This window comes from Emys orbicularis, chromosome 14 (genome assembly GCF_028017835.1).
Source record: "Emys orbicularis isolate rEmyOrb1 chromosome 14, rEmyOrb1.hap1, whole genome shotgun sequence".
Classification (NCBI taxonomy): Eukaryota; Metazoa; Chordata; order Testudines; family Emydidae; genus Emys; species Emys orbicularis.
This window is the reverse complement of record NC_088696.1, coordinates 3,017,556-3,029,783: the sequence shown is the minus strand read 5'-3', so window position 1 is coordinate 3,029,783 and position 12,228 is coordinate 3,017,556. Positions and strand designations below refer to the sequence as shown.

The following is a 12,228-nucleotide window of genomic DNA, read 5'->3' as shown; positions in this document are numbered from 1 at the left end:
TATCAGGGTTCAGAGTTAACCTGTTGAACTGGCCCTTGGACCTGTAGTTCACCCCTGCAGATTCTGTTGGGTGCATCTGGAAAGATTTCCTCAACCACCTGGGCTTCGTTAAAAGGAAAGGTTAAATTCTGTAAAAACAGATGAGGCCTCTGGAGCCAGATTGGCGTGGCCTGTGTGAGCAGGCTCTGGCATGGAGACGGGGCAAATGAGCAGCATTGGTTGGCAGTACTGGGTAAGCAGTGATGTTCCAAACTGCGCTCTGCTGCAGGAAACTTGCTGCTTGGAACTTGCTTCTCCTCTCAGTGTGTTGCTGAGCATTTGAACTGATTCCCCATTTGCCCAGGCGGTGGCTGGGCCCTGCCATGCAGAGTGGGGTTGCATTGCTGAGCTCTGAGAGTCGGGTTTGTCATTAGAGGGAGGAAATGACACTAATCACTTCCCCTTGTTTTCCCTGTATCTGTCATTACCTATGCAAAGCCCTCCCCTGGGTGCTAGGGACCAGGGAAATGCTGTCAGGCTCTCACTGATGGGGAAGTTGCTATAGCTAGAAAGTACTTAATCTTCAGGGGGTTGTGCTGCCCCGGTTGTGTAGGGCCGATTACCTGATCTCCTGGGCCAAGCAGGTCTGACACTTATTGCAGGACCAGTTTCCAAGGTGGTGTCGCTTCACCGTCCCATGCTGCCCACACATCCCTGCTGGGAGGCTGCCTCCCACTCAGCTCTTGGGAACAGTCATGGCCAAGCTACAGGGTTTTTGCAGCATGCAGGCTGCCTTTTGCAGGACTCTCCCTCAATGCTCCCATGAGAAGATCTTGGCCAGGAATAGTTTGACTTGGTACCTTTGCCCCACCAGCATCTCTGTCCTGGCACAGAGTTGGTCCACGATGGAAACGACTAAGGTTTCCGGCCTGCGCGTCCCTTTCTGAACAGGGCAGTATCTCCCTTGCAGACTCCTCTTAACTAGGTGGTGGGGAATGTAACGCCATCTCTGCCGAGTCGTCTGCCCCTTTGCTTTAAGCTGCACAACTTGGCACGCTTGTGCGTTGGTGGGTGGACATGTGAAAGAGCCGTAATGGCTTCAGTACTAACATGACGGGGGGGGAGGGGCAGGAAAACAGTGTCTCTTTAGAATGCCCATGGAATTAAATTGCCAGAAATGTACATGGGCGAGTAAGAGCTAACTGCTCGTATGTCCTGAACTCAGAACAGTATTTGTTCTCAACTGGGAGAGACCGCGTCCACAGCGCAATACGCACTCCCGAGGCTAACGTGCTGGTGTAAGGTGAGCCACCCTTTCCAGCACTGCTGGAGTTCGTGCCAGCATAGGTGCTTGTGCAGGCTCTGCACAGGCATTTTCAGCACCATGTCCTAATGCTGGGAGGTTTTCATGGGGCTGAGCTATCCAAAGCCCCTTGGCACTGGCACCAGTGCCGAGAATGGGAGTGGGATACTGGAGCTGGGAGAGAATGCAGTGTCAGTGTAAATAACAGTGGCCAAGAGCGTAATGATGGCTTTGTCTGTCCTTGGAGAGCCAGCAAGCAACCCAGTCTGCGTAGCTGTGGAAAGCCAAGTGAGCTCTGACATGCACACTGCTGACCTGGAGGGCTCGAAATGCCTCCCCTGTAGCTTGTGTGGGATGAGGAGTGTAGTCCAAGGGTACGTCTACACTTCAATCAAGAACCCGTGGCGCAGAGTCCCAGACCCTGGGGCAATTGACTCTGGCTCGTGGGGCTCAGGCTGTGGCACTAAGAACTGCAGTGTAGACACTGAGACCCCATGTGGGGGGCGGGTCTCAGAGCCTGGCCTCCAGCCTGAGCCCAACCATCTAGACTGCAATTTTTAGCCCCACAAGCCATAGTCAGCTGACCTGGGCCATCCATGGCTGGGCCACAGGTCTTTTATTGCAGTGTGGTGGACCCCGAGTGTCTGGATCTGCTGTGCTGCTTCTGTGTCCTTGCAAGACTGAATTTCCAGCACTGGAGCATTCCCCAAAGCTGCGGCCTGGTACCAAGAAAGCGTTAAAAGTAGCAGCAGTTCATAAAGGGCTTGGGCCAGGATTGTCCCTGGGCTAGCGCCATAGCGATGTGTGCTGAGATCATGGGCTTCCTGCTACCATTCACAATTCACTGCATAGTGCTGCTGGTTACTAAGCCAGTCTGTACCCCTGGGTTCCCAGGCCAGCAGCACCCTGGCACGTAGAACTTTCCAGCCCGCCTCAAGCGCAAAGTCTCCCCGTCTCCCAGGACTTGATAAGGAGGTGAGCCTCTGAGGAGCTGTGTGACCAGAGGTCTGAGCTGTGCTCTGGACCTAGACAAAGGCAGCACCAATTCCCTGTGTAGGGTCCTGCAGCACAGGCAAGTGGGAAGGGCAGAGAGTTGTCCTGGGGTTCCCATCAGGATCAGAGTGAACTGCATTTAGCCTGTGTTTGGAGAATGCAAATCCAATTACACAACCCCCGCTCATCCAGGTGGAAATAAGCTGCCGCTGCAAAAGGCTTTTGTCACGCTGTATCTGCTGCCTCTCCGGAGTTCTGCAGCAGGATTCTGCACTGACTGTGCACGCTGGTGGCTTCCCGCGAGGAGCGGTGCACACGCTCCTGTCTCAAAGCTAGCCAGCCCCAATGTACTTTTAAGTACATGGACTCGTTTCTACGTGTTCTGTGGTTTCACGCCTGCTTCTCTGTTGTGCTAAGAGGATGGTAGGCAGCTTGCCTTTGGGTGGCATTTGTACAACTTCCATTCCACTTAATAGCCCATCTCAGACGTTTCGCGGTTACAATCTCATCCCTGTAGCTGCTTGTCAACAGGTGATTGCCCCCTGAGTCCAGCTGGGCTCCTGATTTGCCAGCAGTCTAATTAATAGCCGCTCTGTACTATGCACGCATCCCCAGATCCAAGAAGGTAACTGTGGAGAAAGGACCGTCAGCTTTAACTGATGGTGGGAATTGTTGGCTTTCAGAGCGCTCCCATCACGTCCTGACTTAGGCATCATAAGGAGCAGATGTGTCTGCAGCAGTTTGGCTGGGCTAGTCTGTTCTGGGTTCTGTAGCTACTGATTGAAGGGCAGAGGAGGTGAGAAGCCTGTGTGCTGCATCTGCATTCCAGGGAGGGAAGAGATGCCAGCTCGCCCTTTAGTATCCGTCTCTCTAATAGCCTGTGCCTGAGCAATTGGGTGAGAAGCCAGGCAGGGATCTGGGCTGGGCACCCCCGCTGCTCGGAGGGATGCTGAGCTGCCGCAGGAAGGTTCCTGCAGGAACCTGGGAGCCCTTGCTGCCCCCAAAACCCTCGGAGTGCCGGCAAGCGCTGGGCCAGTGCTCGCTTACTTCCTGAGCTCTCAGATGTTGCATCAGCTCCTGGCAGGGCTGCCTGACAGCTAAGATTAGAAAGCTCTGTAATCTTTTAATCAGTGGCACAGCTTCTCAGCCAGCTGAGGGAGAGGATGATTCACGAGGCATCCCCCTGCCCTAGCAGAGCGGGGATCGTCACCGCCTCCGGGGCTGCGGGTCTCATAAGCACCTGGACAGATGAGTTTCCAGACCGTGTTCTGCCACGCAGCACTGGAATTCCATCCTGCCACAGAGCCAACTTTGCCCTACCCTCCATCCCTGTGGTGAAGTCTATGTGAGCGCTGCCTGGGCTGCTCGTAGATGACCCCAGCCAGGGGCTCTCCCTAGCAGACACCAAAGGGCTAAGGGTTCATTTGAGCGTTTCATGTGTACTTTTCTTGGGGCGCCAAACCCCATTGATGTAGGGTGTGTCTGCTGCAGGGCTTCCGCGTTCCCCCTCTGCCTTAGCCCGGCTGCACTTCTCAGCCTAGCTCTCTCTCTTCCTATTCAGGTTGATAGAGCTGCACTCACCAGACAGCAGAAACACCCTGATCCTGCGGTGCAAAGACACAGCGACAGCACACTCCTGGTTCACGGCCATCCACACCAACATCATGGCCCTCCTCCCTCAGGTGCTGGCTGAACTCAATGCCATGCTAGGTGCCAACAATGCCACAGGAAGTAGCAAGGAGGTCAAACACATCGCTTGGCTGGCGGAACAGGTATGCAGAGATGGAGGGCCCCTGCTGTCTTGACCTTATTTGGGTAGAACTCATTTTTACAGGTGTGGTAGCAGTGCAGTCTAGCACTCTGCCTAAGGTGTAGCTGTGAAGAGATTAGCTTTCATTGGCAGGCAGGGAGAAGGTCAGCACTGCAGAGATTACAGCACTTTGGTAGTGGCTCGTGTGTTTTCAGTTCTCCTTTCTCCACTTACTACTGTGAGCCTAGAAGCCAGCTCAATAATGGAATCCAATGGCAGCCGGAGCTGTGGAAGAGACCTGTCCAGGGAGGGATTTGTGCCAATCCAGTTTTGAAAATGTAACTTCTACCTAAAAACATCCTGACCCAATTAATGTTTCAGAGACGGCTTTCATCTCTGCCCGGCAGGCCACAGCTCCGGTAACCCTCCTCTCCTCTGGAGGTGTGGCCCCTACCGACCTTGCAGGGGCATGTGCTGTAGTAGTGTTTGCCTGTTGTAGACAGGGCTGTAACCTCCTCACAGGCTTCCCATGCCTGTTGTGGACGGGTTGTGTGCAGGGTTTGTTCTGATTCTCAGCAGTGTCAGTGCAAGCCTGATCTCATTCCTAGCAGCACTAGGATGGTGCTTCAGTCAGCAGCTTTGCATGCACACAAGGCTCCAGAATTTCCCATCTGAGTGTCTGTCCTCTCTCCTTCCCTCAATAATTCATTTCCCCTTTAGTCAAAACCTCACCTGGTGCTCTTCCTCTTTATTTAAAGGCGCTATGCATATGCAGTTGTCTTACTGCCCTCAACGTGCAATAAAACGCCTCCTTTTTAGGTGGGAGTTCATGCTCCAAGTGCCAATTTCACACTTGATCCTAGGCTGGCAGAGCTTTCTAGCTCCTGATGCTTGGGTATCTGTGCACCATTGTGCATGCATCCCTTGGGTAACTAGACTGGCAGGAAAGGGGTGGCAATGCCATAATCTTAATGGGGATGAAAGATGGTTAAAGCAGAGACCTGGGGGTCTGTGCACAGCCTTGTCACCGAGTCACGTGGCTGTGGCAAATCGACCACTCTGTCCATCTAGTAAAGGAGTTGAGAACCCTCCTTGGAGCTAGGAAAAGTAACTTGCTTATACTGAAGTGCTTTGAGATCCTTGGGTACCAGGCGCTATGCAAAGCAAAGCGTTGTTGTGGGTAGGAAGACCTGGTAAAGCAGAGGCCATTCCTCACAGGTCATTGGGAGGGACAGTTCGGGTTCAATCTTGTGAAGTCCATGGACTTTTCTTGAGGTCCCATAACCTGGTGCTCAGCCAGGCACACAACTATTTTGCTGTGCAGCTGGGCCCTGAAACTAATGCCAGCAAAGCTACGTGTTGAACCATTGTGAACATGAAACCCCCTCACGTTTCACGGAGCCTGCACTTCCTTCCCAGGGCTGTGTTCAGTTTCCAGTTAAAGATGTTAAACCTTTGGCAGCTCCAAGCTTCCTAGATCCTCTTCAGAGTGGCCTGGAGCGTTTGTTTCTGCAGATAAGAGGAGACAAAGGAGAGTCTGTGGGGGCGGAATGTCCTGTGTATTTAAGCCAGTCACTTGATGTCAGCTGTTGGACACGTGGGCTAGTGGCTAAAGCACATGGCCAAGAGTTAGGTCTGGAATCTGCCACAGACCATGGCTTTGGGCAAGTCAGTGACTTTCTGCCTCCACTTCCCAGTCTGACGTAGGGGTCATGTTGACCTAACTCCCAGGGTTTGCAAAGGTTAATTTCTGTTGTAAATATTCTCAAGCAATGCACTCCTCCTGTGTGCAGTATGAAAACCACAACCTTGCAGAGTTAAAGGGCTGTACGTTGTGCAGCAGTGCAGAAAACCCAGCAATGGGAACAGCCTCCCACAAGGTATTCAGGCAGGTGAGCATTTTAACAGCTAAAGGAAGGTAGGCCTCTCTCCACACGGGGCAGAACACTATTCCAATGGGATGATCCCCCACGGGCCAGTGGGACTGTGTCCTGCGAAGTGTTGCTGTGACAACAAGGAATTAGTTGGAACATCAGGTCGGGGTCGATTGTGCTCACTGTCCCACTGCTGCAGGAGGCACTGTGGCTGCCCGTGGTCCCCACACCTGGAACGCTGGGATGGCTTTACCAGAGGAGTCTGTGACTCCAGAAGCATTTGTGAAGCACTTTGCGTTCCACCTCAGGAGCCCAGAGAGGGCTGGCCAGGTTCACAGCAAGCTGGGCTTATACCCTCTGGGCTGTGCTCCTGTCCTGTTCCCTGCCCTCATGTGATGGGTCATAGTCTGAGTGGGTGGAAGCCAGTGCTCACCCTGCGCGGCTTTCCACTGGGGTGGTGAATCCCGTCGAAAGGCCTGAGCTCTCCCAGCTGCTGTGTGATCAGGACTGACTGACCGCATCTAGCGGTGGCCCGGGGAGGGATCTGCGCGGCAGGTTCTGAGTGTCAGTCTGATGCCCACGCAGCATGAGCCCTCGACCATGGGATTTGCCCAGTCACCGAGGAGTTAGAACTATAGTCCCAGACTTTCCCTTCCGTGAATTTGCTGATCCCAAAGCTACAGTTTATCCTTGACCTTGTAAGTGTTTTCTTGGCCTGATAAGAGCTGAGCTGTGGCCGTCCCTGGCATGGGATCTCCCGGATGGCTGGGCCCATTAGTGCCTTGCTGGCATTCCTCAGATGATGAGTTAACACATTCCCACACCATAGTAATAAAGAGCCCACTTGACCCAGAGTCAGATTAGACTCTTCGGTGCCTGCTCCTTAGGGCGCCACTCCACAGCCAAGTTATTCATATGGCACAACAACATGCTGCTTGCTTCAGACAGGGCCTGGCTCCAGGCGTGAAGGGAAATCCACTCTCGTTAATTTTCCAGGTTATTTTTTGCCCTAGTGCTGTTGATCTCTCCGAGTAGATCGCCTCACCCAGGGAGGGGAGGCGAGCACAAGCGTCATGGATTGATTCCACATGGGGTCAGACAAGAGCCCTACAGCACATTGCCTGATCCCAGTGTGCCCCGTGGAGAGGGAGAGGCACTGGGCTCTGCTGCTGGGAGGGAGGGAGAGGCAGGAACTGAGGGTAGAAAAACTCCGAACTCGGCTCACTACTCCCTTCCTTAGTCTGCATCGCCCCGTCTGCTCTGTTACTCAGGCTCCTCTCCCCTCTGCCACTGGCACATTGTGACTTCCTTAACAGATGCACTACTCAGGAATGTCCTTTGGCCCCAGACTGCAGATCTTAGATCCTCCCAAATGAGGATCCTTTGCCCCCGGCGGGCAGCACACACTGCTTCCTGGACTGCATGCTAACAGCTCTCTCGCCTTCTTGCAGGCTAGACTAGATGGAGGAAGGCAGCAGTGGCGGCCCATCCTCATGGCTATGACAGAGAAGGACTTGCTGCTCTATGATTGTATGCCCTGGACAAGAGACGCATGGGCATCACCTTGCCACAGCTACCCTCTTGTTGCTACCAGGTAAGATCCAAGTTGCCTGGAAGGACATTTCTTTGATGACCTAAACCCTACCCCGTACAGTGAAAGCCTTCCCCGCTTAGCGCTTTTCACCCACCAGTCTCCAAGCACTTTATAAAGCTGCAGCTTTTCAGGGGAAATTGAGGCACAGAGTTGGGACGTGACTTCCCCAGTGTCATGCAGTGAGTCTGACTGCTAGGATCAAACCTCTGGCCTCTGCCCAGTCTTCAGTCCGCTAAACCACAGCTTCCTCAGCCCACAGCTCCCTCAGCCCACAGCTCCAGCCAGGGCATTGCTGGAATAACATAGCTTGGGTCCTTCCTTGTTTTGCTGCTGATAGGCCTCTCAACAGCTCCTCACCTGCTAGGGTTGCCAACTGTCTAACCACACAAACCCAAACACCCTTGCCCCGCTCCTTGGCCCTGCCCCTTCTCTGAGGCCCCACCCTCTCACTCCAGCCCTCCTCCCTCCGTTGCTTGCTCTCCCCTGCCCTCACTCAGTTTCATTGGGCTGGGGCAGAGGTGTTCAGAGTGTGGGAGGGGGCTCCGGGCTGAGCCTGGGGCAGGGGATTGGGGTGCAGGAGGGGATGTGGGGTGCAAGCTCTGGGAGGGAGTTTGGGTGCTGGAGGGGGCTAAGGGCTGGGGGAGGCAGTTTGAGTGCGGGAGGGGGTTGGGGTGCGGGAGAGGGTGAGGGGTGCGGGCACCGGCTGGGCGGTGCTTACTTCAGGCAGCTCCTGGGCAGCGGCTCAGCGGGTCTAAGGCAGGCTCCCTGCCCGCCCTGACCCCGTGACGCTCCCATAAGCAGCTGGCATATCCCTGCAGCCCCTGGGGGGGCCAGGGGGCTCCGCACACTGCCCCTGCCTGCAGGCACTGACCCCGCAGCTCCCATTGTCCGCAGTTTCCGGCCAATGGGAGCTGCGGAGTTGGTGCTCGGGACATGGGCAGCGGACGGACACACACGCACCCTGCGGCCTCAGGAACGTGCTGGCCGCTTCTGGGAGTGGTGCGGGCCAGGGCAGGCAGAGAGCCTGCCTTAGCCCCGCTGTGCTGCCAGTCTTTTAGTGGCTTAAAATCTCCCAGTTTGGCTTCAGTAGCCTCTAGGAGATAGAGCCTGATTCCAGGAGACTCCCAGTGAAACCGGGTGGGTTGGCAACCCTAGCTGGGGCATGTGAGAGCCCTGCTTCTTTCTGTGCTGAGCCTGAGATGAGAGCGCCAGTGCACACTCATCACTGCTGGTGGGCCAGGACCCTAGGATGTGAGCATTTAAATACTAGCCCAGTCACTTCCCTAGCTGTTATCAGTCAGTCGGCCACCTTGCTCCAAGCCTTGGGCTGCTTTTCCTTTCGACTGCAACCTGGAACTTCCTTCCATTGCAGTGACAGGATTTCCTTAGTGTAGGACGACCTCCACCTGGTCAAATCCCACTGCTCTGCGAGGGGTCCCACCTGCAGAGTAACTGTCGGGTTTGGATTTGCATTCCAAGGGTGATGGGTGGAAACTGGCACTTGCCCTGCACAGTTTGCAAATCATTCTTGTGATTGGCCAGCGAGAGCTGGGGGAGTACCAATCAGAGTAGCCGAGGCAGCCCTCCCACAAACATTGCTCAGTGGCAGGACTGCCAGTAGCCATTACCTCTCTGGCAAATCAGCAGAGACTGGGCTGCTCTTCGTAGTAGCAAGTGGGAGAGTCAGGGGAGGGCTAGCTGTGCTCAGGCCATCCCTCTCAGCCACCATCGCTAGTGGCTTTGGGTTTTGGCTCCCATTCGCTCACACAGCAATGCAGGCCTCTGATAAATCACCTGGTAAAAGGCCACTTTCGTCCAGTTGCTCTTGTTGGGCCCATAACTCTGATTCTTTTTCTTAATGTGGCCAGCAGCCCAGAGCAACCCTGTAATAAGCCAGCGTGTGCGGCCCAGCCCTCCCAGGAACCGTAAGCCAGCAAGGCACTGGGCATTGGTGGGGGAGAGGGATCTCAAACTCTCAGGGATTCTGCAAGACGGTGACGTTATTCGTAAATGACACGGAATGCTCAAGCTGAAGGATGAGACAGACTTAGCAGTAGGCACTCAAACACTAATACGGAGCTGCAAACATTCCAGCTCCTGAGGAGTTTGCTTACAGCGTAAGAGTCTTTCTGTAAACTGATGCACTCCTGCTTTGAGCACTGAGAGAATGAGTCCTTGCCTCTCCCAGCCCTGCCATGGCGTTCATTCCAGTCCCACACAGAACCCAGCCCTGTGGCCCAAGCACAGACCAAGAGGCGAAGGTGGCCACCATGAAGCTCTGGCTACTGGAATACCATGAACAGCTAATGCTCACCTGGAAATCAGGCTGCCCAGCGTGGGTATCCCTGGGAGGTGCTGGTGAGCTAAGGACTGGTGAAACCAGTCTTGGCTGCCTGGCAGCATCTGCAGAAAGCGTGTGCTCCTGCTGGAGTCCATGCCAAGCTTTAGCCTTCTCTGTGGAGACCTCGGTGTCATTACTGCCCTGCTAACTCCTTCCATGATGATCTATGGGGCAGGGTGCATGTGTGTTCTCCTCCCAGGCCCACTCTTGCCACCTGTCCCGCAAGTGAAAGGGAGCAGAGCATGGTGTGCTGACAAGCCTGAATTTCAAACAGCCATTACAGCCTCCAAAACAGGAGTGTTTAGTTGTTGTTGGGGCAGGGAGCGCAGCTGCTGTGATCAGAGCGGGGGTCCACTGACATAGGAGGGGCTGCAGGCTCTCGGCATGGTGAGATGTCTGCATGCATCTTGCGTTGGGCTTCTTGAGTGCTGGGAGGGGTCTCTTGGCTACTTACCTTTTCATTTCTAGCCCTGTCTCCCAGTCCTCCTGGCTTTGCTACTTTGCTAGCAGCCTGAGTCCAGCCTTGCTGGGAGCTGGAGGGGCTGTCATGCTGCCAGAGAAAAGGTTCGGCCTGCCTGAGCAGGCTCCGTGGTGCCTTGGTGTCGTGTTCACATCCATTGCTCAAGCTTCCCTGTGACGCCCATAGGGGCGTGTGCAGGTCCTGCCGCTGGATCAGTTCATGTTCCCTGCCAAGTCTTCAGCAGCCAGAACCATAGGAGGGAAACATTCCTCTAGCCTGAGTGTTTCTATAACATCTGGCTTGGGGCCTCCTGGAACAGGCTGATCCCTTCTTGGCATCTGCAGATGCAGGGCATCTTGCCCATTGTGCCATGTGGCTGCTCAGTTTGTCACCTGTCCCCTCCACAGAGCTGGGCTCCAGCTGTCTGGTTCCAGGCAGCCCTTGGCTGCACCAGCTGAGAGGACAGAGGGGAGCTAGCTGCATCTCTCTAGTGCATCTGCCTGGAGAACCCCCAGCCCTGTGCACTAAGGAGTGTGCCTTTGCCAGCCTGCTGCCCGTGTAAGGGGAGAACAGTTTAACTAGCGTGTTAATTGTGTTACTGCCCATCTCCCCTGGGCACTGCTCCTGTGTCTAATATGCCTCACTTAGCCTGGGAGCAATGTCTCCCTAGTCTGCTCTGACCTTCTCCATCACTGCCTGGCTGCTGCTCTGGTGGACAGATTTCTGAGGCGCCCCTGGGTCCATCGGCTGTGTGTGATGGGAGGTGGCGGCGGATCAAGCTGGGAGTGGCTGATCTGGTTGGTGCAGGGTTTTCCCCATGTGGCGCATGACTGGATGTTGGATGTGTGCACTGGGGAAAGGCGAGTGTTGTGTGGCCCATGCATGTGGCTTCCCCAGGTCACTGTCCAGGAGCAAGTTGGTTCAAACAGTGGCTTAGGAGCAGCATAAGTCACAGCTCGGCCACTCACCAGCCAATAAATCTGTATGAATGAACAAAAGCAGCATCCTCCCACGGAGACCTCCCTCCCCCTGCCTGATGCCCTCCCTCCCGGCCCCATGATGGAGGTTCGTTAATGAACCACAGCTTGCTCCCCCCCACGTTGGGAAGCAGCAGTGTCCCGGAACGATGTCTCCGTGGCCACGATGCAGTCACGCTGGTTTCCCTCTTCTCTGAGTAACGTCCCTCTTGCTCTCCCATGTGATCCGCAGGCTGGTTCACTCTGGCTCCGGGCGCAGATCACCTTCTCCGGGATCCGAGCTCACCTTTGCAACGAGGACAGGCTCTCGCCAGGGCATTGAAATGCACGTTTTCAGGGTGGAGACGCATCGGGACCTCTCCTCCTGGACCAGGATGCTAGTTCAGGGCTGCCATGCTGCTGCGGAGCTGATAAAGGAGGTGTCCGTAGGTACGCTGGGGGCAGTAACGGTCTGTCTGCCTGCAACCCCGCTGCTCCCTCCTGAGTTGCTCAACTGCCAAGCAATCAGTTGATCACCTACCCTCTGGGATGGGGTCTCAGCAGCTCTCCCTAGCTGAGCAGAGTCAGGCCTATGGGGGCTGCCTAGCTTTCACAAACACGCAAGAGAGAGCTGTGGGATGTGGTTTGGAATTAAGACTCATGAGGGACACAAGAAAAGTAAGTGTAGAAAACTTAACACTAAGGCGCCCAGTCTGTTCAGGCTAAACTGCATAGCCTGGAGTCTCGGCTCAGTGACTGCACTTCTGGAGGTCACGGTGGTCACACAGGAGGTCACGGTGGGGCCATATGGACTGCACGGAGCTCTGGGTCTTGGATGAGGGATGTCCTCTGCTATAACCGAGGTTTTCTTGCTAGTCTCTAACAAAGCCCAGGTACAGTTGGAGTGAATCCCTTGCCCTTCTCTACCTCTTTACATGGGAAGATCTGAGTGCCTTCATGTGCTCAGAGATGGCCAGT

General features: G+C 55.0%; 1 protein-coding gene across 1 annotated transcript in view; it reads left to right on the top strand.

Moving 5' to 3' along the window:
• Positions 1 to 12,228, top strand: part of SNTB2 (syntrophin beta 2) — a 46,691-nt gene that overhangs the window by 27,501 nt on the left and 6,962 nt on the right. Inside the window, exons 3-5 of the mRNA XM_065416677.1 lie at positions 3,837 to 4,047; positions 7,351 to 7,493; positions 11,504 to 11,700. Of these exons, the coding sequence (XP_065272749.1) occupies positions 3,837 to 4,047; positions 7,351 to 7,493; positions 11,504 to 11,700 (551 nt within the window). The remainder of the gene's footprint in view (positions 1 to 3,836; positions 4,048 to 7,350; positions 7,494 to 11,503; positions 11,701 to 12,228) is intronic.